The following is a 21,898-nucleotide window of genomic DNA, read 5'->3' as shown; positions in this document are numbered from 1 at the left end:
ACTTTAACCCTTTTACTGCCAGAGCTTTTTGTTATTTCGCAAAGAAAAATTATTTTGGGCCTGAAGATTAGTTAAACCGCCAAATGCCAAACGTTATAAGTTTTCCGAAAGCAGAGACCGTGTAGAATCAAATTGCATTTTCATTGGAAACGGCAATAAACTTTGGTCCCCAAAACTGGCCAAATGTGAAGATTTAGAAGCTCCTACAGGCCATCAGTTTAGAGAAGGGGTCCTCAAACTTTATAAACAAAGGGCCACTTTACGGTTCTGTAGACTTAAGGGACGTACTGTGGCCAGGAGTAGAAAAGGTCCCGATGTCACAGGAAGAAAAACAATGGCCCAATTTTTTTTCTATTTTTAGTGGGAGGAAATATGCCCTATCAGTGGTGTCGTTGTGCCCCATTGTTGGCGTCACTGAGAGAAATTGTGCCTTGGCGTCATTGGGAGGAATTTTACCATATCGTTGGGGTCATTGGGAGTACTTGTCCCCCATCTTAGGTGTTAGTGGGGTGACTTATGCCCCATTGTTATCGGTGTATGAAATGGTGTAAAAGCAAGCAAAGGGCCGTATTTGGGGATCACTGAGTTAAAGTGTACCCAAAGGCAAAACTTTTTTTTTTGATAGAGGGGAGAGGAGTTGGAAACCCTCCATTTCTGCGCTCATTAGGGAGATTCACCCTCCCTATTTGTCCTGTTTACCGTTTATCAACAAAAGTGAAAGTAACAGAAAATCCAAAATATTGGGTTGTCCCCAGAAAAGTAAGAGGAGAAATCTTCCAATGGGGACACTAGTTATGGTGACCTGGTGGGCCCCAAGGGATTCCCTTAATTTGCATGGATTTCTTCTCACTTCCTGTTTGGCTATGGGACAGGAAGTGAAGGATAGTTCTGCAAAGGGAAAAGATGGCAAAAATTAAAATGGACAGCGATTATAACCCATGTAGCATAGGAAGGTTTCCCCAGGGGGCTTTAAAACGGCAATGAAGGCAATTCAGAAATGTATTATGTAAGTATTGGAAACATGTAGGGTCAATAGCATGTTGCCATGAAATACGCTATAATCTGGTTATAGGATAACACATTTCACATTTACAGAAAGCAAACACAAAGTTATAGCATTACATATCAGTGGTCTGTTGTGACGATGCCCCGACGCATTTCGACCCATGTGGTGGTCTTCAGGGGTAAGGTTTGCTATAAAGAGATATATTTAGTATCTCAAAAGAAGATATTCCAACATGTATTAAATTTATATATATATATATATATATATATATATATATATTATATATTCAAAACTCCTGACCAGAAATTTAAAACCGTATTGACTCTACATATTTCCAATAAAATACTTTTATATGATCCATTTCTGAATTGCCTCCATTGCTGTTTTGAAGCCCCCTGGGGAAATCTTCCTATGCTACAAAAATTGTTTTTGGGGTGTGCAGCTGCTGTACCTCTCCTTTATGTGTCACTCCTTTCTTTTGCTACAGGGGTTATAACCCTTTGTTCCATCCAAAAATGGGGAAAAAAAAGTTTTTGCCTATAGTGCTACTGTAACCATGAATTATGATACATATACAGGGTGGGTTAAGTGCTTGGGTGTACCTTTTTTTATTTTTACACTTTTTTGTTTTCACTCAACTTTATTGCTCTCATATAGGGGACCAATAGCCACTTTTTGTGATTTCATATTTTGGCCTCATTTCCTTTTTTTTCTTCCCTTGCATGTTAGCCTATGTGTCAATGCGCACATAAGCATTTGCAGGAGTTTAGAGGCAGAAAAATAAAATATTGCTTGTGCGTTCGAGAAGAGCATTTTGGCATAAAAAAACGCCTGACACCCCTAAACGTGGTTAAACTTGTTAAAATGCATCTAAAAACGCACCTAAGCACTGGTGCATGTAGTGTGTTTTTTTTTTTTTTTTCAGTGGCCAAAATAAATAAAAATTTTGGCCAGTGAAATACACACCCATATGACGTGCCTAATTGCATTAGCAAAATTGTGGCTTGGGTGCATTTTTGAAGCTGCTTTTCTCCTGCCAGAAGAAAAGGGTTTATAAAGCCCCAGTGTGCATGAAACCTTATAGTGACAGGTTCCCTTTAGTGAGACATCACTGATCTATTAGACCCCTGATATCTCCACTACACGCCACTGAATCTAATGAAGCACAGAGAATGCTCCATTAGTGGCCAGGAAGAGTGACAACCAAAACCAAAAGTGATGTCCTACATCTCACTTCTGTGGTCTTACCAGCTATAGGGAAGATCAGCGATCGGATGTTCCCTGGGTCTCCCTCCTCTATACCCATCTGCACCCACCATATGGGTGCCAGGCCCCATGGGTGGGATGGTGGGGGGGGGTGGACATGTTTCGGGGATTCATGGAAGTGATACAGTAGATATACAGCAGCCAGAAAGAGAAATTATGCGTGCACCAGTTTTAGTAGTGCAGGTGATTGGGGTGCCATTCAGAATGAATTACACCACAGTACACCAATACACGTAATATTCCTTGGCGCTCATAACATTCTCAGAATTTCCCAACACAAACATTGAGAGACATCAAAACTTTTTTTATCTGGCTCTTCAATGTCTGGCTTTCACATGCTAAGATTTACTGCGCTTTACCGATCACGCTTTGTTAGAATGCTTCTTATAGCTGTATTCACCGTCATAACTTACAGTGCCTTGAAAAAGTATTCATACCCCTTGAAATTTTCCACATTTTGTCATGTTACAACCAAAAACGTAAATGTATTTTATTGGGAATTTTATGCGAAAGACCAACACAAGGAGTCACATAATTGTGAAGTGGAAATAAAATGATAAATGGTTTTCAAAACTTTTTACAAATATGTGAAAGTATGGGGTACATTTGTATTCAGCCCCACTGAGTCAATACTTTGTAGAACCGCCTTTCACTGCAATTACAGCTATAAGTCTTTTTAGGGAGGTCTCTAACAGCTTTGCACATCTAGAGGGACATAAGCTCAAGCTCTGTCAGATTGGATGGAGAGAGTCTGTGAACAGCAATTTTCAAGTCTTGCCACAGATTCTCAATTGGATTTAGGTCTGGACTTTGACTGGGCCATTCTAACACATGAATATGCTTTGATCTAAACCATTCCATTGTAGCTCTGGCTGTATGTTTAGGGTCGTTGTCCTGCTGGAAGGTGAACCTCTGCCCCAGTCTCTTGTCTTTTACAGACTCCAACAGGTTTTCTTCTAAGATTGCCCTGTATTTGGCTCCATCCATCTTCCCATCAACCCTGACCAGCTTCCCTGTACCTGATGATGAAAAGCATCCTCACAACATGATGCTGCCATCACCATGTTTCTTGATGGAGATGGTGGTTTCAGAGTGAGGTGTGGTTGTTTTGGTTAGAACCAGTCAAGGTCCAAGATTATTTCTGCCCCAGGTCAGATTAACAGTATTAGGGTGTGGCCACACCAAAAGCAAAATTCACTGAGACAGGCACCGTGTTCAGTGAATCAAACTTTCTGTTTATTTTAGTTCCTGTTTTCAACTTATATACTGATAGCTGGACATTTCGTTACCAATATGGCAGGCTTATGCAAACTACAAAGTGATCACAAAAACGTATACATCTTATGATAATACACGACAGTACATCGATTTTAAGCTGGGTCCTTGTCTATATAGGGGAGTAGCATTCTATTAAAGCCATATAGGGTATCTTGCTCCTTGACATCAATGTCGTCTTTTGGGTGTACAAGCAGGCGCAGTCTTTTCGTTAACTCTTGCTGTTCCATGATTAGGGAGGGGTGAGATGTGCACATTATCTATTGAGTATGAGTTTAAGACTAATAAGCAGAAACTTGTTCGAAACATGTGCTTATATATTTAAAAACATAATATGGAATAGACATTTCATTGTGATATTGAAATCATATCCATTACACGGTGTTAGTTTTCCACAACACATCGTTTTTCTTTTAGGCAAATTTTGGTCTTACCTGACCAGAGCACCTTCATCCACATGTTTGCTGTGTCCCCCACATTGATTCTTGCAAACTCCAAATGGGACTTCTTATGGCTTTTTATCAACAATGGCTTTCTTCTTGCCACTCTTCTATAAAGGCCAGATTTTCACAACTAATAGCTGTCCTGTGGACAAATTCTCCTACCTGAGCTGTGGATCTCTTCAGTTTCTCCAGAGTTACCATGTGCCCCTTGGCTGCTCTCCTTGCCCGCCCTCTCAGTTTAGGTTGACGGCCATGTCTTGGTAGGTTTGCAGTTGTGACATACGCTTTTGGATGATGGATTGAACAGTGCTCCGTGAGATATTCAAGGCTTGGAATATTCTTTTACAACCTCACCCAGCTTTAAACTTCTCCACAACTTTATCCCTGACCTGTCTGGTGTGTTCTTTGGTTCATGATGCTGTTTGTTCACTAAGGTTCTCTAATGCCGCTTACACGCGATTGGAATATCCGGCGGCCCAGAGTCCGCCGGACAATCCGCCCTTATGTGGGCTCCGGCAGACTTTTTCTTTCCAAAAGTCCAGTGGACTTATAAGTTTTGACTCAAAATTGCTCATCTGTGTGCTAGTCCGCCGCAGGGCCCCCCCTTCCCTAAAGCACCTCCCCATGTTGAGGGCACGCAGTCTGGTACGGCTCAGGGGGGGGGGGCTCGCTCGTCCCCACCCCCTTTCCTGTCCGGCCAGGCTGCGTGCTCGGATAAGGGTCTGCTATGGACTTTGGGGGACCCCCCCATGGAGTTTTTTCGGTGTAGGGGTTTCCCTTTAAATCGATACCAGGTGACGGGGCTAGCCAGGTGTCAATCTCGCTGATGGAGGCGGTAACATTCACTTCCTTCGCTAGTCCCGGCTACCTGGAGTCACGTCCGCCAGACCTAGCCCACTGGAAAAGTCCGGTCATGTGTGGGCAGGTCCGCTCGTTCTGAAAGTCCGGTGGACCTCAGCTGCAAAGTCCGGTGGTTTGTCCACCGGATTAAGTCTGCCGGATAGTCCGATCGTGTGTACGCGGCATAACAAACCTCTGAACAGCTCCATTTATACTGAGATTAAATGACACACAGGTGGACTCCATTTACTAATTAGGTGACTTCTGAAGGCAGTTGGTTCCACTATTTTAGTTAGGGGTATCAGAGTAAAGGGGGCTGAATACATACCACACTTTTCACATATTTGTAAAAATAATTTGAAAACCATTTATCATTTTCCTGCCACTTCACAATTCTGTGCAACTTTGCGTTGATCTATCACATAACATCCTAATAAAATACGTTTGTTTTTGGTTGCAACATGAAAAAAAGTGCAATATTTGAATGGGGTATGAATACTTTTTCAAGGCACTGTATGTGCTGATAAAAGGTTGCCGTACAACGGCCGCTCGCAGAGCCATTTCATTTTTCATTTTTATTATTTCATTTGCCTTTTTTTTTCATTTAACCTCTCCCTTTTTCCATTCTTCCAGGTGACTGTGACAATATCAGTAAAGTGCGTTCTCCAGGAGAGAGGCCAGTGATCTCTCGACCACCCGTAAGGCCACCGGACCCTCCCAGCAGAGCAGCCTTAACCCCCAAAGCGGACGCCGGCTTGGGTGGAAAGGAAGACCTCAGTGAATCAGTGTAAGGAAAGACCAGCGACAGCTGGCTGTTTAAAGGATGTCAGTTAAACATTTATTTCAGCAAAGCATCTGCTACCATCTGCCAGCAAAAAAAAGAATTCCTAAAGTAGCTGTAAACCCAACTGGATGACCTTTAGTTTGCTAAAGTACTGTGTATCCTAAACGATTGCCGTTTTTAAATAAAATACTGTTTTTTCATCTTTGTTACACCTCAGTGCTGCTGATCTCATGCAACCTCTTTGGATCCACTTTGTCTATAAAAAATTTCATACGGATGCAAGCACTTTTTATTTATGAACTTATCTATTTATGAGGTTATATTCATGTATACAGTATATTCACTTGGATATCTATTATTATTATACGCGATTTATATAGCGCCAACAGTTTGCAATGTAGAGGGGGGACAATACAATTACAATACAGTTCAATACAGAAGGGACAGGAGAGAGTCCTGCGGTACAAAAGGTAATAGCTGCGGAGGATTATTTGATGGGGGTGTCTTGAGTATAGTTCTTAGGTGAGTGTGGAATAGGCTTCCCTGAATAAATGAGTTTTCAGGGATCTCCTATAGGTGAACAGGGTAGGGGCTGATTGGACATACCAGGGCAAGGGGTTCCAGAGGATGGGAGAGGCTCTAGTGAAGTCCTGAAAGTGAGCATGGGAGGAGGAAATAAGGGAGCTAGAGAGCAGGGTTTCTGGAGAGGGGGGGACGATTTGAGCGATATCTGCAGATGAGGTTGTTGATGTAGCTGGGGGCGATGTTGTGGTTAGTATTTTTTTTTTTCCTTTTAATTTTACATGGTGGGGTAGTGGAAGCCAGTGAAGAGATTGGCAGAGAGCGGCAGCAGTCACGGATCGGTTAGTGAGGTGTATGAGTCTAGCAGCATTCATAATAGACTGAAGGAGGATAGCCTGTGTAAGGGTAGTTCATTAAAGGGAGAGTTGCAGTAGTTGAGGTGGGAAATAATCAAGGAGCAAATAGGTTGCTTTGTGGTGTCGTTGGTCGTGAGCGAATTCTGGAGATGTTACGGAGGTTAAGGCGACAAGATTTAGCCAGTGATTGGATGTTGGGGCTGAAGGAGAGGTCAGTCGAGGATTATACCCAGCACCCTGGCATGTGTGGAGGGACCAATGGTTGTGCTGTTGATCTTAATGGTAAAGTCACAGGGAGGGAATCGGGGAGTAGGAAATATAAAAAGCTCAGTTTTAGAAATTTTGCGTTTGAGAAAGTGGTATGACTTCCATACTGATTTAATTCACAAAGTTTGTGATCTGTGAGGAAATTGAGGGGGTGAGTTGAGGAGTGGAGTGTCTTCAGCATAGAGGTGGTATTGGAAACTTTGGGAGGTTATCAGCTGTCCCAGGGAATAGGTATAGAGAGAGAATAGGGGGGGCCCAAGGACGGAGCCTTGGTGTACCCCAACAGGAAGAGGAGTGGAGGAGATGAAGTTGTAAGTGACACTGAAAGTGCACCGAGATAGGTAAAAAGGGAACCAGGTTAAAGAAGGACCACGGAGGCCAAGGGAGCAGAGTTTGCGGAGGAGGAGCAGGTGGTCAGCTGTGTAGAAGTCAGCAGAGAGGTCCAGTCTATATACTTTTTTATTACTATTCTATATGTTTATTGAAAGTGTTTTTTTTTTTTTTTTATAGATTTTTTATACTTGCAGTGTAACTAAAGGCAAAACTTTTTTTTGGTTGATTTGTAGATGGATTAGCACACCATTCAGTTTTTATTGCGATCTGTGTCTCAGTTTGGGAGCCGATGGCTCCCGCTGCTGTCAATCACAGCCAGTGAGCCAATGTGGAGACGGGGGGGGGGGGGGGGAGAGATATGGCATATTTTTTTATTTTATTTTTTACTAGTAATGGCAGCAATCAGCGACTTATAGCAGGTTTGCAATATTGCGGCGGACAAATCGGACACCCAACTTTTTTTTGGGGGGGGGGACAGTGACACTAATACAGTGATCAGTGCTAAAAAAAAAAATGCACCGTCATTGTTCTAATGACACTGGCTGGGAAGGGGTTAACATCAGGGGCAATCAAAGGGTTAAATGTGTGCCTAGGTTATGCTTTTTCACTGTGTGGGAGGTGCTTGTAGAAAGCATTGCTCCATGTTCCTGCTTTACAGTAATGCAAGATCAAAACTTTCCCTTCTGACAGATTGGCATTCTGCCTGATTTACATAGGCAGACTGCCATTCTGTCTTTGTAACGAATGATCGGCGGGTGTCGGCGGACATAAGAGTCTGCTGGACCTGCAGATCAGCTCCCGCTGTGCTTGATCACAGCAGGAGTGAGTCACCGGTGGCAATAATAATAGACTTCACTGTGCTTCTAGGCATTGATAAAGCCTTTGATGTTTCTTTTGTATCCATCTCCTGACTTGTGCCTGTCCACAACTTTATCCAGGAGATACCGGTGACAGTGCCTTGCCACTCATAGTTGATGGTTTGCTTCAGTTGCATTACCAGGGATTGAAATGCTCCAGGAAAGCTCTTTTCATGCTGAGCTAATCAAAATGACCACAGCTGATCACATGATCTGGCCATGAGTGGCCGCCCAGCCGCAGTAGATGTATGGTGGCCAGTCCACAAGTCGTAGACATCACTGTGCTTCTAGGCATTAATAAAGCCTTTGACCTTTTTTTGTATCCATCTCTTGACTTGTGCCTGTCCACAACTTTATTCCGGAGATCCCGGTGACTGTGCCTTGCCACTCATAGTTGATTGCTTCAGTTGCCAGGGATTAATGCTCCAGGAAAGCTATTTTCATGCTGAGCTAATCAAAGCTCAAATCTAATCAGCTGATGACAGTTGAAAGTTAAATGGCTTTGTGTGCCATTGAGAAGGTAATTAGCTACACCTGATTGAGTTTACAAGTCATTTTAAGGAGGAGGGTGATCCTTTTTCCAACTCGGTGATTCTGTTTTTGTTTATATTTTCTGAAGTTTGTGTTATAATTTTTCACTTGGATGTTATAAATTGCACTGAGTAAATGCAGCTGGATAAACAAAAACTGTGTGTCTCTTCTATGCCTACAGCCGTAGCCAAAAGTTTTGAGAATGACACAAATATTCATTTTCACAAAGTCTGCTGCCTCAGTTTTTATTATGGCAATTTCCACATATTCCAGAATGTTATGAATAGTGATCAGATGAATTGCAATTAATTTCAAAGTCTCTTTGCCATGAAAATTAATTTTATCCCATAAAAAAAAACATTTCCACTGCATTTGTGAAGGCTTCAGGGCGCCCAAGAAATTCCAGCAAGCGCCAGGACCATCTTCTACAGTTAATTCAGCTGTGGGATCGGGGCACCACCAGTGCAGAGCTCGCTCAGGAATGGCAGCAGGCAGGTGTGAGTACATCGGCACGCACCGCGAGGAGAAGACTTTTGGAGGATGGCCTGGTGTCAAGAAGAGCAGCAAAGAAGCCACTTCTCTCCAGGAAAAACATCAGGGACAGACTGATATTCTGCAAAAGATACAGGGATTGGACTGCTAAGGACTGGGGTAAAGTCATTTTCTCTGAATCCTCTTTACGATTGTTTGGGGAATCAGAAAAAAACCTTGTCCGGAGAAGAAAAGGTGAGCGCTACCATCAGGCCTGTGTCATGCCAATAGTAAAGCATCCTGAGACCATTCATGTGTGGGGTTGCTTCTCAGCCAAGGGAGTGGGCTCACTCACAATTTTGTCTAAGAACACCGCCATGAATATGGAATGGTACAAAAACTCCAAACTGGAGTTTGAGGAACATTGCCCTTTCCTGCATGATGAAGCAATAACTAAGTGAATTGGGGAACAAAACATTAAAGTTTTGGGTCCGTGGCCAGGAAGCCCCCCCAGACCTTAATCCCACTGAGAACTTGTGGTCAATTCTCAAGAGGCGAGTGATTAAAAAAAAACACAAATTCTGACAAACTCCAAGCATTGATTATGCAAGAACGGGCTGCCATTAGTCAGGATGTGGCCCAGAAGTTGATTTGACAGCGTGCCAGGGAGAATTACCATAGTAATGTCTGATAAAAAGATAGAAAAGCACTGAAGCAGCATACTTTGTTAAAATTAATATTGGTGTCATTCTCAACACTTGGCTAGGGCTATACAACAATCAAGCTGGTGTAATGTACACACTATTAATGTCACCTCTTTTACTTTTTGCAGAGTCGCCTCCCGTACAAAGTTTTTTGAGAAGGCTTCCAGACCAAGGGGAAGGTGATCATTACTTATGTATTAAGTTTATAATGGATTATAGATTATGTTGCTTCTAGATTATTAAAGGGTAACTCCACTTTCACAGGAAAAAAAATATAGCATATACAATTATGACACAAGTCATATTAAAAACATTCCCTTTCCTATTCAATCTGCAGCAATGCAGTTTTCTGTAAAATGCAATATGTCCACCTGGAGGTGTTCTATACACCGATGAAGTACAAATGGTCCCCCAGAAATATAATTTCCTACTTGTCTGATTGGCTCATTGATTTTCCCAAAAGTCGACACCAATGATACGATTTTGGGCATCCCTTGCAATAAAAATGTCATATTTGGTGAGATACACCCAAAGGGTTAATCACGTCTAAAGGGATAAAAAAACACACACAGGTCCTAGCGCTACAATGTCCTAAGGGATGCAGACCCTGCCACTTTGCTCAGAGCCCTGCGGGTGCAGCAGCTGATTGATGATTATAAAATTACTCCCATACAGATTCAGCCAGCCAAGAACACAGGCAAATAGCTATTTCTTCAGAATAACAAAAGGTAGGAAAGTTTGTGAAAATCCTTGCAATGTACATAGATCACCCAGAGGGGACTTTTTTTTTCTTGACAAGAGTGGAGTTACTCTTTAAAGGAAATTTGTGCCAAAATAGAGGCTACCAATGCTGACCTCCAGAGAATTGCAACACATTTTGTCCACACAAGGGCTTGTTCATACCAGGTGTGGCAGGACAAGGGGTGGGCGGGAGGGACTAACCCTGCCACCCCTGCACTCTAGCAGTCTAGGGTCCTGTTGTCCTCAAGACCAGAACAGGATCATAGCCCTATTCTGTGAGGACACAGAGGGACAGTCTGCCGGGGAGGATCAGGTAAGTAACCATTTTCTGTAATAGGCCTTTAAAGTATATCTAAGCCAAAACGTTAAATTTTTTACTTCAAATGGAGTAGGGATTAATTAAAAGCCCTGGCTTTTTTGTTGTTGCCATCTTTGTCACTTTGGGAAGATTTATATTACAGTGGGGGGTGGGGGGGGGCGGCATGTCCTGCCAGTGGTTGTCAAATGCCAGGGGTCATCCTAAGTGCATGGCTACTCCTATCAAGATATTCCTGCCTTTTTGTTAAACCTTTGTCAAGGCTTGACAAAGAGGCAAGGATGCCTTAAAATGTGCAGCCATTCAATTAGGATGTCCCCTGACATCTGACATCATCTATTGGGTTCCTCTGAAGTCTCCTCCTGACCGGGAAATGCTTTGAACTTCTCATGCCTATCCGGGCGGAACCAGTGCTTCAAAATCCTTGGACTGGATGCATCTGCTACACAGCTACAGGGTTCCCTGTACGTCCTGATTTACATGCTTTCATAAGCTTCATGCGAGTTGCCAATTTGTTATACAATAAATGTTTTTAATGTTGCACTTAGATGGTGCCCTCCTCTGTGTGTGTTTTTACGTTTTTTCTAAAGGTAAACTAACCCTTCAAAAAATGTAAAACCTTTTACATAGGCCAGTTCTTCAGAGGGCTATAGTCTATTTGGCCAGTTCTTACTCAGGTTGTGAAATTTGGCCTATGCATCTAGTCACCAATGACCTTTTGGACAGGGTCAGGTCGATTTTATCCAAAACCTTCAAATGTGTACACGTAGCTAAATCTGTCCGTGTGGTGAGAATTCCTACATCGTGTTGGGATCCGGCCACATGGTCGCGGCTGTGTCTGATAGTAATTTGGCTGCTCTGACATTCATGATATACGGCTTCCATGCCAAGTGTAGTGTTGCTTTCCCAAGAATATTTTTTTTTTTTTACAAATTGGCCGCCAGTACAGACTTAAGCAACCCAATAAGTTCTAGGACCCCACAACCTTCGAAACCAAAGTTTTGTTTTAGTTTTGGATGGAGTGCCAAAGTTTTATTTATTTTTTTGTAATTGTTGCCTGGGGACATTTTATTGCCCTCATGGCAAATTTTCTCTCACTTCCTGTTGTGTCTTCAGGACAGGAAGTGAAGGTAAAGGGTTAGTTCCCCGTTACTAAAAAAAACTGCCTATGCAAATAAGGGGCATTTTTACAAAACAAACTGGGCAGCTTTGATGTAAGTCAGATAGTGCCCTTGCTGTAGGTGTAGGCCAGTGGTCTCCAAACTGTGGCCTGGGGGCCAGATGCAGCCCTTTACTTATTTGGTCCTTGGGGCACTATTCCACTGACATCAATGATGGAGCACTATTCCTCCGACAGGAAGGATGAGGCACTCTTCCTCCCAATGACTATTCCTCCCACTGACACCAGCGATGGGGCACTATTCCTCCCACTGACACCAGCGATGGGGCACTATTCCTCCCACTGACACCAGCGATGGGGCACCATTTCTCCTCCTGATACCAAGGATGGAGCATTGTCACTGACACAATGAGATTTTCTACTCCCACTGACCATTGCCGGGCCCCTCCAGATTCTAAAGGATAATGACGTTGGCCTTTGTTTGGAAAGTTTGGAGACCTCTGGTGTAGGCCATACTGTGAGGGCTTACCTAGGTTGGAGTCCATGGTGCAGAGATGTACGCTCACCCTTGCAAATACACATAGCCCACGGTAACAAAGAGATAAGCTACCTGGGCTGTGAATCTGTGCATGGGGACTTGACAGGAAAAGCCAAGGGATCGTCGAAGTAAAGCCGTTGTCCGGGATTCCAGAAGTCAGCATAAACGAAATACAAGCCAGGGTCAGAAGCCGGGGTCAGTCTTGGAACACTGTAACTTTGAACACAGGTACCTTTGGTGACAAGAGACAAAGAACTGACACAGCCCTCAGAGTGAGGCAGTGTTTTATACCCAGCTGATTAGGTAACCTGCCACAGCTGATCAAAGAGTGACAGGTACAAACAGAATTGCCCACAGTACTTTATGCAAAACTAGGCATGGCTGGAAAGCAGGCAGAATAGAACTGAGGGGTGGCTCAGAGGTAAAGAAACAGGAGCAAGAACACACAGTCATTAGTTCATTACCACCCAGAGCCACTTGGGGCGTGACCACGCCTGGCCATCTAAAAGACACGGTAGGGACCGTGACACATACCTCATGTAGTGGGAAAACTCCCAGGACATTAAGAGAGGCCTTTACAGGAGTAAGTCAAAATCTGGGCTCAGAGTTACTGCACCAGGGGAGAGGAAGAGCATATGAGGTGGTTTTCAATCAGAGAAAAAGCTCAATCTTGGTAAAGGTCACCAGTAACTACTTGGCAATGCCCTTAGAAACGCCTTGGGAGTTTTCCAGTTAGTCCTTCCAGGCATGTAAATGGCCTACACTTATAGCAAAAATACCCTTGCTATAGGTGTAGGCATTTAGGTACTCCACGAAGCCTGCCTGGTAAACGCCCAGGATATTTCTAAAGATATTTCTAAAAGAGGCCCAGCTGTTCACCTTCACCATCACAGGAGCAAGCTCTTTCTTCGATTCATACCTCCTCACATGCTCTTCCTCTCCCCTGGTGCAGTAGCTCTGAGCTCAGCTTTTGAGTGCTCATGTCTATAATGATGTAGGTGAACAGTAAGAGCTGAGCCTTTCTTAGCAACGTCCTTGACAACATCCTGAGAGTTTTCCCAGCCAGGCTTCATGGGGTACGTAAATGGCCTACATTGATAAACAAAGGCATTATTTAACTTTGGTCAAAGCTGCACTGCTTGGTTTTTATCTACACATGCCCCTTACCTACATAATTTCTTTTTTGGTAAAGAATAACTATGCCTTTAAATCTCCCCAATGGGAGATTTAAAGGCATAGTTATCTCAACCCAGGTAAGGAAATTCATATCTTGGGATCGCTGGTTTAAGTAGATGTAAAGCCAAACTGAATGACAATTAGTTTGTACTGTGCACTGTACATTCCAAAAAAAATTCATTTTTGTTAAACTAAAATACTTGTTTTCAGCCACTTCCTGTCTGCATGCACAGCAACCACATCTGTATGTCATTTCATGTCTCAGGGCAGGCATTCTGAAGATGACAACAGTGGACCATGTCTGCCTAATGTGTGTTCAAACTTATAGTCTCTATCCAAAGCCTGTATGACAAGGTGGCAACGTAGGAGCACAATTGGGAGACAGAGCGTTGTCACCCTATAACAGGAAGTGTCCAAACAAGGACCTTATTGGCAGAATCATCAGGGATTATCCTTATGAAAGATGCAGATTTATAAACATTAATGAATTTGGAAACACCATCAACGTGTTACAATGTATTCGAGATTTTACGGATTGGGTTTACATATACTTTAAGGTACAAGCTTATCTGCTTATACAAATACTGTCTTATGGTGATATTTGCATATTTCGGAGATGCGGCTGCTCCATTGTTAACAATGCTTTTTTATTTCCCTCACAGTCCCCCGTCACCTCCTCAACGGATTTCAAATTCAGAGGAAAGTTGAATCTTTAAGGTATAAAATGTTTTCAATTTTTGGGTTGGATGAGATATTGGAAAAATGTAAACGTATGTTTGTATATATATATATATATATGTGTGTGTGTGTGTGTGTGTGTATATATATATATATATATATATATATATATATATATATATATATATATATATTAGAGAGATATAGATAGATGGATATATACAGTAGCTCACAAAATTGAGTACATCCCTAACATTTTCAAATATTTTATTCTATCTTCTCATGTGACAACACTGAAGAAATTACACTTTGCTACAATGTAAAGTAGTGAGTGTACAGCTTGTATAACAGTGTAAATTTGCTGTCCCCTCAACACACAGCCATTCATATTTAAACTGCTAGCAACAAAAGTGAGTACACCCCTAAGTGAAAATGTCCCTCCCAGTGTCATGTGACTCATTGGTGTTACAAGGTCTCAGGTGTGAATGGGGAGCAGGTGTGTTAAATTTGGTGTTATTGCTCTCATTCTCTCATACTGGTCACTGGAAGTTCAACATGGCACCTTGTGGCAAAGAACTCTTTGAGGATCTGAAAAAAATAATTGTTGCTCTACATAAAGATGGCCTAGGCTGCAAAATTGCCAAGACCCTAAAACTGAGCTGCAGCACAGTGGCCAAGACCATACAGTAGTTTAACAGAACAGGTTCCACTCAGAACAGGCCTCGCCATGGTTGACCAAAGAAGTTGAGTGCATGTCCTCCGCGTCATATCCATAGGTTGTCTTTGGGAAATAGACGTATGAGTGCTGCCAACATTGCTGCAGAGGTTGAAGGAGTGAGGGATCAGCCTGTCAGTTCCTTAGACCATACACCGCACACTGTAGCAAACTGCCAACATGTTCTGTGACATACCGGTCAAGCAGAGCATGAGCTCCTCCCTTAAGAGACTGGGCCGCAGGGCAGTATTCCAACATAATGACCCAAACACATCTAGAAGATGACCACTGCCTTGCTAAAGAAGCTGGGGGTAAGGGTGATAATGGCTAAGCATGTCTCCAGACCTAAACCCTATTGAGCATCTGTTGGGACATCCTCAAACAGAAGGTGGAGGAGTGCAAGGTCTCGATTATCCACCAGCTCTGTGATGTCATTATGGAAGAGGGAGGAGGACTCTATTGGTAACCTGTGAAGCTCTGGTGAACTCCATGCCGAGAGAGTTGCCGAGAAAGGCAGTGCTAGAAAGTGCTTCTCTCCATGCCGAGAGAGGCAGTGCTGGAAAAAAATGGTGGCCACACAAAATATTGCCCTTTTTTTTTTCTTTTTTTTTTTGAGGGGACAGCAAATTTACACTGTTATACAAGATGTATACGCACTACATTCCATTGTAGCAAAGTGTAATTTCTTCAGTGTTATCACATGAAAAGTTATAATTTAAAAATGTGAGGGGCGTACTCACTCTTGTGAGATACTATATATATTTTATATATATTTTTACATTTAATATACCGTATATACTCGAGTATAAGCCGAGATTTTCAGCCTCTTTTTTGAGGCTGAAAGTGCCCCCCTCGGCTTATACTCGAGTCATCGCTGTCTGCCCGCTCGATCAGCGTGTCGAGCAGACAGACAGCGGCCATTCTATTCAAAAGCCGCGCCTCCGGCTCCGCCTTCGCCTGTGATAGGCGGAACACTGAATTTCCCAGCAGCCTGTGTTCCGCCTATCACGGACATCGTATCATCCTCGTACTACGGACGAGGATGATACGACGTCTGTGATAGGCGGAACACAGGCTGCTGGGAAATTCAGTGTTCCGCCTATCACAGGCGAAGGCGGCGGCGCAGCTTTTGAACTTTACAATGGCCGCCGACGAAGAGGGCACGGGACGGAGGCAAGGGAAGGCACGGCACGGGACGGGACGGGACGGCGGCGGCAAGGCAAGGCACGACACGGGACGGATGCAAGGAGGCAAGTCACGGCACGGGACGGAGGCAAGGAGGCAAGGCACGGGACGGAGGCTCGGGACAAAGGTAGGCTGGACACACACACACACACACACACACACACACACACACACACACACACACACACACACACACACACACGGATGGAGACACACACAGGGATGGATGGATGGATGGAGACACACACACACACAGGGATGGATGGATGGATGGATGGAGACACACACACACACAGGGATGGATGGATGGATGGATGGAGACACACACACACAGGGATGGATGGATGGATGGACACACACACACACAGGGATGGATGGACGGACACACAGGGATGGACGGACACACAGGGATGGACGGACACACAGGGATGGACGGACACACAGGGATGGACGGACACACACACAGGGATGGACAGGCATGTCTCACCCTCGGCTTATACACGAGTCAATAAGTTTGCCAGTTTTTTTGGGGGTAAATTGGGGGCCTCGGCTTATATTCGGGTCGGCCTATACTCGAGTATATACGGTACACTGGAGATCAAAATTAGAGAACAACCTACAATTTCCTAAATTTCAAGGTTACTGTTTAGTCTTTAAATTTTTCTAAACAGGACTAAAAGAAAAGTTTTGTTAAGCATATTTCATGACTTGCATATATTTTGAAGCATAGAATAAAAAACTGCAATGAGATTTGAAAAAGAACATTGATCAAAATTGGAGAACACTTTCCAATACCTCCCAGTTATTAGTGCCAATCTTGCCCCTTGTGCTGATTTCTTTAATTATCTGACAAATCTAAATTCAACTGGTGGCCTAACCACGGGGTCACCGTGTGACGTCACCCGTGACCATGCCCCATGCCTATATAAGTCGTTGCACACCTTGCACACGGTATTACAGTGGGAGAGAGCGTTGTCAACATTGGAATTGGAGAAGAGGGAAGGAGGACATAAGACCAGGCCACTGCTAGCAAAGGAGCTGGAAGAAGATAGCGGAGGAGCCCAGCAGAAAAACCAGAGACCGGGAGAAGAGCCCGCAGAGCGGGACAAGAAGCTGGAGAGCACGAAGGAGTCGGAAAAGACCCCCGGAGCTGCCTAATAGATTACTTTGAAAACCTGTCTAGTGTGTTTTATTTGAGACTTTTTTTCCCCAGGTTAATGGGTAGGGGTACGATGTACCCCATACTCATTCACATGCACCCACCCCCCATGTTGAGGATATGTGGCCTGGTACGGTTTGGGCAGGGGCGGCGCTCGCTCATCCCCACCCCCTTTCCTGATAAGGGTCTGGTATGGATTTTGGGGGGACACCATGCTGTTTTTTGGCGCATAGGGGGTTCCCCTTGAAATCCATACCAGACATAAGGGCCTGGTATGACCCTGGAGGGGAACCCATGCCGGTTTTATTATTAGATAGACAACATTGTCGCTTCTTTCTCACGCTCGCTGCAATAGAAAAATGTGACCTTTTCCTATTGCAGCCAGCGCGAGATGTACAGTACCCTGTCGCCGAGAACTAGCGCGATGGGATCACGCTGGAAACACATTCTCGCGGTCAGGTACTGAACCTTATTGGACAACATGCGGTTCCTTCCCTGCGTTCATCGCCCAATCTGGCCAGCCCAGAGTCCTGATCTAAACCCAATAGAAAACATCTGGAAAATCCTTGGCAACAAAGTTTTGACCAAAAAACCCACTGCAGTCACCAAACTGTGGACTAAAACTGGAAGAAGAGTGGTACAAAATCACACCACAGCCGTGTGATAGATTAGTGATGTTCTGTGCAAAGCCGATGTGCTGAAGTAATTCAAAGCAAGGCCCCCATGTACTACTAATTGTTTAACCTTCAGAAATGTAAGTTGTAGTCTTTCTCCATGCTACAGTCATTGCTGTTCTCTCATTTTCATCATTGTGTTTTCTACAAAATGTTTTTTTTTTTGTTGACGTGCCTTGGTTATTTTGAAAAACACTTTTCTATTAGTATGGTTTCGCCACAACAAATATTCCATCAAATTTTATGCAATAAAGATTACATATTTCTGGGAAAATCAAGTGTTCATAAATTGTTCTAAAATTTTGATCTCCAGTGTGTATATATACAGTGCCTTGAAAGAGTATTTATACCCCTTGATATTTTCCACATTTTGTCATGTTACAACCAAAAACATCAATGTATTTTATTGCTATTTTATGTGATAGACCAACACAGTGGCACATAATTGTGAAGTGGAAGGGAAATTATAAATGGGTTTTCAATTTTTTTTACCAAAATGTGAAAAGTGTTGTGTGTTGTAGGATGTGCGGCCCCTCCAATTGATGGACACTCAGGTATGTCATTTTTTACTGTGTTCTATCAATTTTTCTTCTATTACATTTTGCAATGCTACTATTGTACTTTTTTTTTTTTTCCTCATTGAAAATTTATAAAAATTGAAAAGTGTGGTGTGCATTTGTATTCCACCCTCTTTACTCTGATAACCCTAAAATCTAGTGGAACCCAGTCTTCAGAAGTCACCTAATTAGTAAATAGAGTAAATAGAGTCCACCTGTGTGTAATTTAATCTCACTATAAATACAGCTGTTCTTTGAAGCCCTCATTGGTTTGTTGGAGAAACGTGGTGAGCAAACATCATTATGAAGGCAAGGGACACATCAGACAGGTCAGGGATAAAGTTGTGGAGAAGATTAAAGCAGGGTTAGGCCCACGGATCACTGTTCAATCCATGTGAAAATGGAAAGAGTATAGCACAGCTACAAACCTGCCAAGACATGGCCGCCCACCTAAACTGACCGTCCAGGCAAGGCAAGAATTCATCAGAGGAGCAGCCAAGAGGTCCATGGTTACTCTGGAGGAGCTGCAGAGATCCACAGGTCAGGTGGTATAATCTGTTCACAGGACAACTGATAGTTGCGCATTCCACAAATCTGGCCTTTATGGAAGAATGGCAATAAGACAGACATTGTTCAAAGAAAGCCATAAGAAGCCCTGTTTGCAGTTTGCGATAAGCCATGTGGGGGACACAGCAAACATGTGGAAGAAAGTGCTCTGGTCAGACGAGACCAAAATTGAACTCTGCCTAAAAGCAATACTCTATGTGGCAACAAACTAACACTGCACGTCACTCTGAACACACCATCACCATTGTGAAACATGGTGGTGGCAGCATCATGTTGTGGGGATGCTTTTCTTCAGCAGGGACAGGGAAGCTGGTCAGAGTTGTTGAGAAGATGGATGGAGCCAAATGCAGGGCAATCTTAGAAGATAACCTGTTAGTCTGCAAAAGACTTGAGACTGGGGCAGAGGTTAACCTTCCAGCAGGACAACGACCCTAAACATACAGCCAAAGCTACAATGAAATTGTTTATATCAAAGTATATTCATGTGTTAGAATGGCCCAGTCAAAGTCCAGACCTAAATCCAATTGAGAATCTGTGGCAAGACTTGAAAATTGCTGTTCAGACTCTCCATCCAATCCAATCTGACAGAGCTTGAGATATTTTGCAAAGACGAATGGGCAAAAATGTCACTCTCGATGTGTAAAGCTGGTAGAGATATCCCCAAAAAGACTTACAGCTGTAATTGCAGTGAAAGGGTCTTCTACAAAGTATTGATTCAGGGGGGGCTGAATACAAATGTACCCCACACTTTTTACATATTTGAAGAAAAAAATGTAAACCCATTTATCATTTTCCTTCCACTTCACAATTATGTGGCACTTTGTGTTGGTCTATCACATAAAATCCCAATAAAATACATTTACATTTTTGATTGTAACATGACAAAATGTGGAGAATTTCAAGGGGTATGAATAGGGTACGGTGTGTGTGTGTGATATATATCTATATCTAATACAATTTTGTGTGATTTTTATAATGTATGGAATATATGTACACTGACAGTCAAGTCTAGGGTGTCCGCCTTCATTCTGTTCTTTAAAACACTATTAAGCCCAAAACCAAAAATGTTATATAATGCAGCTTACCAGTCAGATGTGGTGGCTGCATTCATTTTCTTTTTTTGGTCTTTTCCCCCTTCTATTTTCACCTGGTGATCTGGCCAGTAACACACCACCTGCATTAGAGCACCCGTCCGCTGGATGAAGGAGCACAGGGGGGTACATTTGAATAGCAGCATTGTCCGTCTGGGGGGATAGGCGTGTTAGATGGAATAGCAGGTTTAGATACATTAACAACTTGAAGCTAAATTCCAGCTTTATAATTGGTTACAGAAAACAGTTTTTTTCTTTTTTGGAATAAAGGTTTTACATGAATAAATAAAAGCTGATCATGGCAAGCTCCTCTTCAATGGGAAATGGTTTGAGTGAGTGCTCTGTTACATCTGAAAGAGAGCTTGTTCTTGAATCGCTTGCCACCCACCGTCAAATGGAGGGATGGTTTGGCTCTCATTCTGGGAGGCTGTCATATGACAGCTGCTATGCTGCAGCTCTGGGATCGTGGCCACGCCTTGTTGCTAGGACACAGAGCAACCCCGATCTCTGTAAAGAGCCGTGGCTGCGGCTCTTTGACCATGTGATCAGCTGTATCCAATCACAGCTGGTCACATGTAAATACATTAGTGCCGTGAATTGGCGGAAACTGGCGGAGTTTAAGGCAAGGAGTGCCAATCAGTGGCATCTCCTTGCAGAGGAGACCTGAGCAGGTAATCAGAGCACTGATCATCAGTGCTCTCATTACAGGAAAGCCCTAGCTGCCTGCTTATCAGTGCTGCTCATCAGCACTGCCCACACATCAGTGAAGGAGAAAAATAAAAACAAAAAATCCCAGCAGTTATTAAATACCACCAAAAGAAAGCTCTATTTGTGTCAAGAAAATGATAAAAACTAATTTTGGTACAGTGTTGAATGACTGCGGACTTGACATTCAAAGTGTGAGAGCTGAAAGCTAAAAAAAATGGCCTGGGCAAGAAGGGGGTGAAAGTGACCAGTATTAAGGTGGTTAAAAAACAAAAAAACAGACTTGCTGGCAGATCTCCTAGTAAAAATGGAAGGAAGAAAGCCTAAAGAAAACAAATGCAGCCATCACTTAGAATTGATAAACTGCAATATATCAAATGTTTGCTTTTTGGGTTTATTATCCATTCCAAAAATGTAAACCAGAAAATATTTTTCCAAGATTGCAAAGCTTGATACTTTGTAGGTCGAATTGATCCTGAATTTTGGATGATATTCAATTTGGACCAAATTTCAAAGATTTGAATGGCGAAATCTGAATCCAAATGTTAATGTTATTTATGGCAATTTGGATTTTAAAAAGATTTCTGGGAATAAAAAAAGACCAAAGCCTGTGTCTGTCTTATATCTGCTCCTGCCAAATCATATAACCCATGGTCTATGATTACAAGTCCGGTGTCCTGTACTCCGATAGGGAATTGGCAGGCGAGTCAAAAGTCCTGGATTTCCAACATGAAACAGAAAATGTATCCAGCAGCAAGTATTAAACTATGAACAGATATAATCTCTTAATATCAGCTGAACATTAATATTGGATGGTTGCTATTCAATTCCCTGGCACAATGAGCCTAGAAAATGTAAAATTACAACTATGTTAAATGGCAGCCTCGGGGCTGGTTTATCCTTTATACTGGGAACAAAAAAGAGGAAGGAAGGACAACGTGAAAGGTATTCTAGAAGAGAAGAATAGGAAAGAAAAGAAGGCCGGAACTGGTAAGGGGAGGTAGGGAGCTGTACAGCAGAT

General features: G+C 43.0%; 1 protein-coding gene across 2 annotated transcripts in view; it reads left to right on the top strand.

Annotated features, from left to right (window-relative positions):
• The window catches only part of OPHN1 (oligophrenin 1), a 201,576-nt gene that overhangs the window by 166,105 nt on the left and 13,573 nt on the right, over positions 1-21,898 (top strand). For both annotated transcript variants that reach the window (XM_077479375.1, XM_077479367.1), the window contains 3 exons: positions 5,464-5,617; positions 9,784-9,834; positions 14,209-14,263. In XM_077479375.1, the coding sequence (XP_077335501.1) occupies positions 5,464-5,617; positions 9,784-9,834; positions 14,209-14,254 (251 nt within the window). In that variant the 3' untranslated portion in view covers positions 14,255-14,263. The remainder of the gene's footprint in view (positions 1-5,463; positions 5,618-9,783; positions 9,835-14,208; positions 14,264-21,898) is intronic.

The sequence above is a fragment of the Lithobates pipiens genome, unplaced genomic scaffold (genome assembly GCF_037356315.1).
Source record: "Lithobates pipiens isolate NorthernLeopardFrog02 unplaced genomic scaffold, aLitPip1_a1.2 Scaffold_1, whole genome shotgun sequence".
Classification (NCBI taxonomy): Eukaryota; Metazoa; Chordata; class Amphibia; order Anura; family Ranidae; genus Lithobates; species Lithobates pipiens.
The sequence above is the reverse complement of the archived record's forward strand: the minus strand, read 5'-3'. Positions and strand labels throughout refer to the sequence as shown.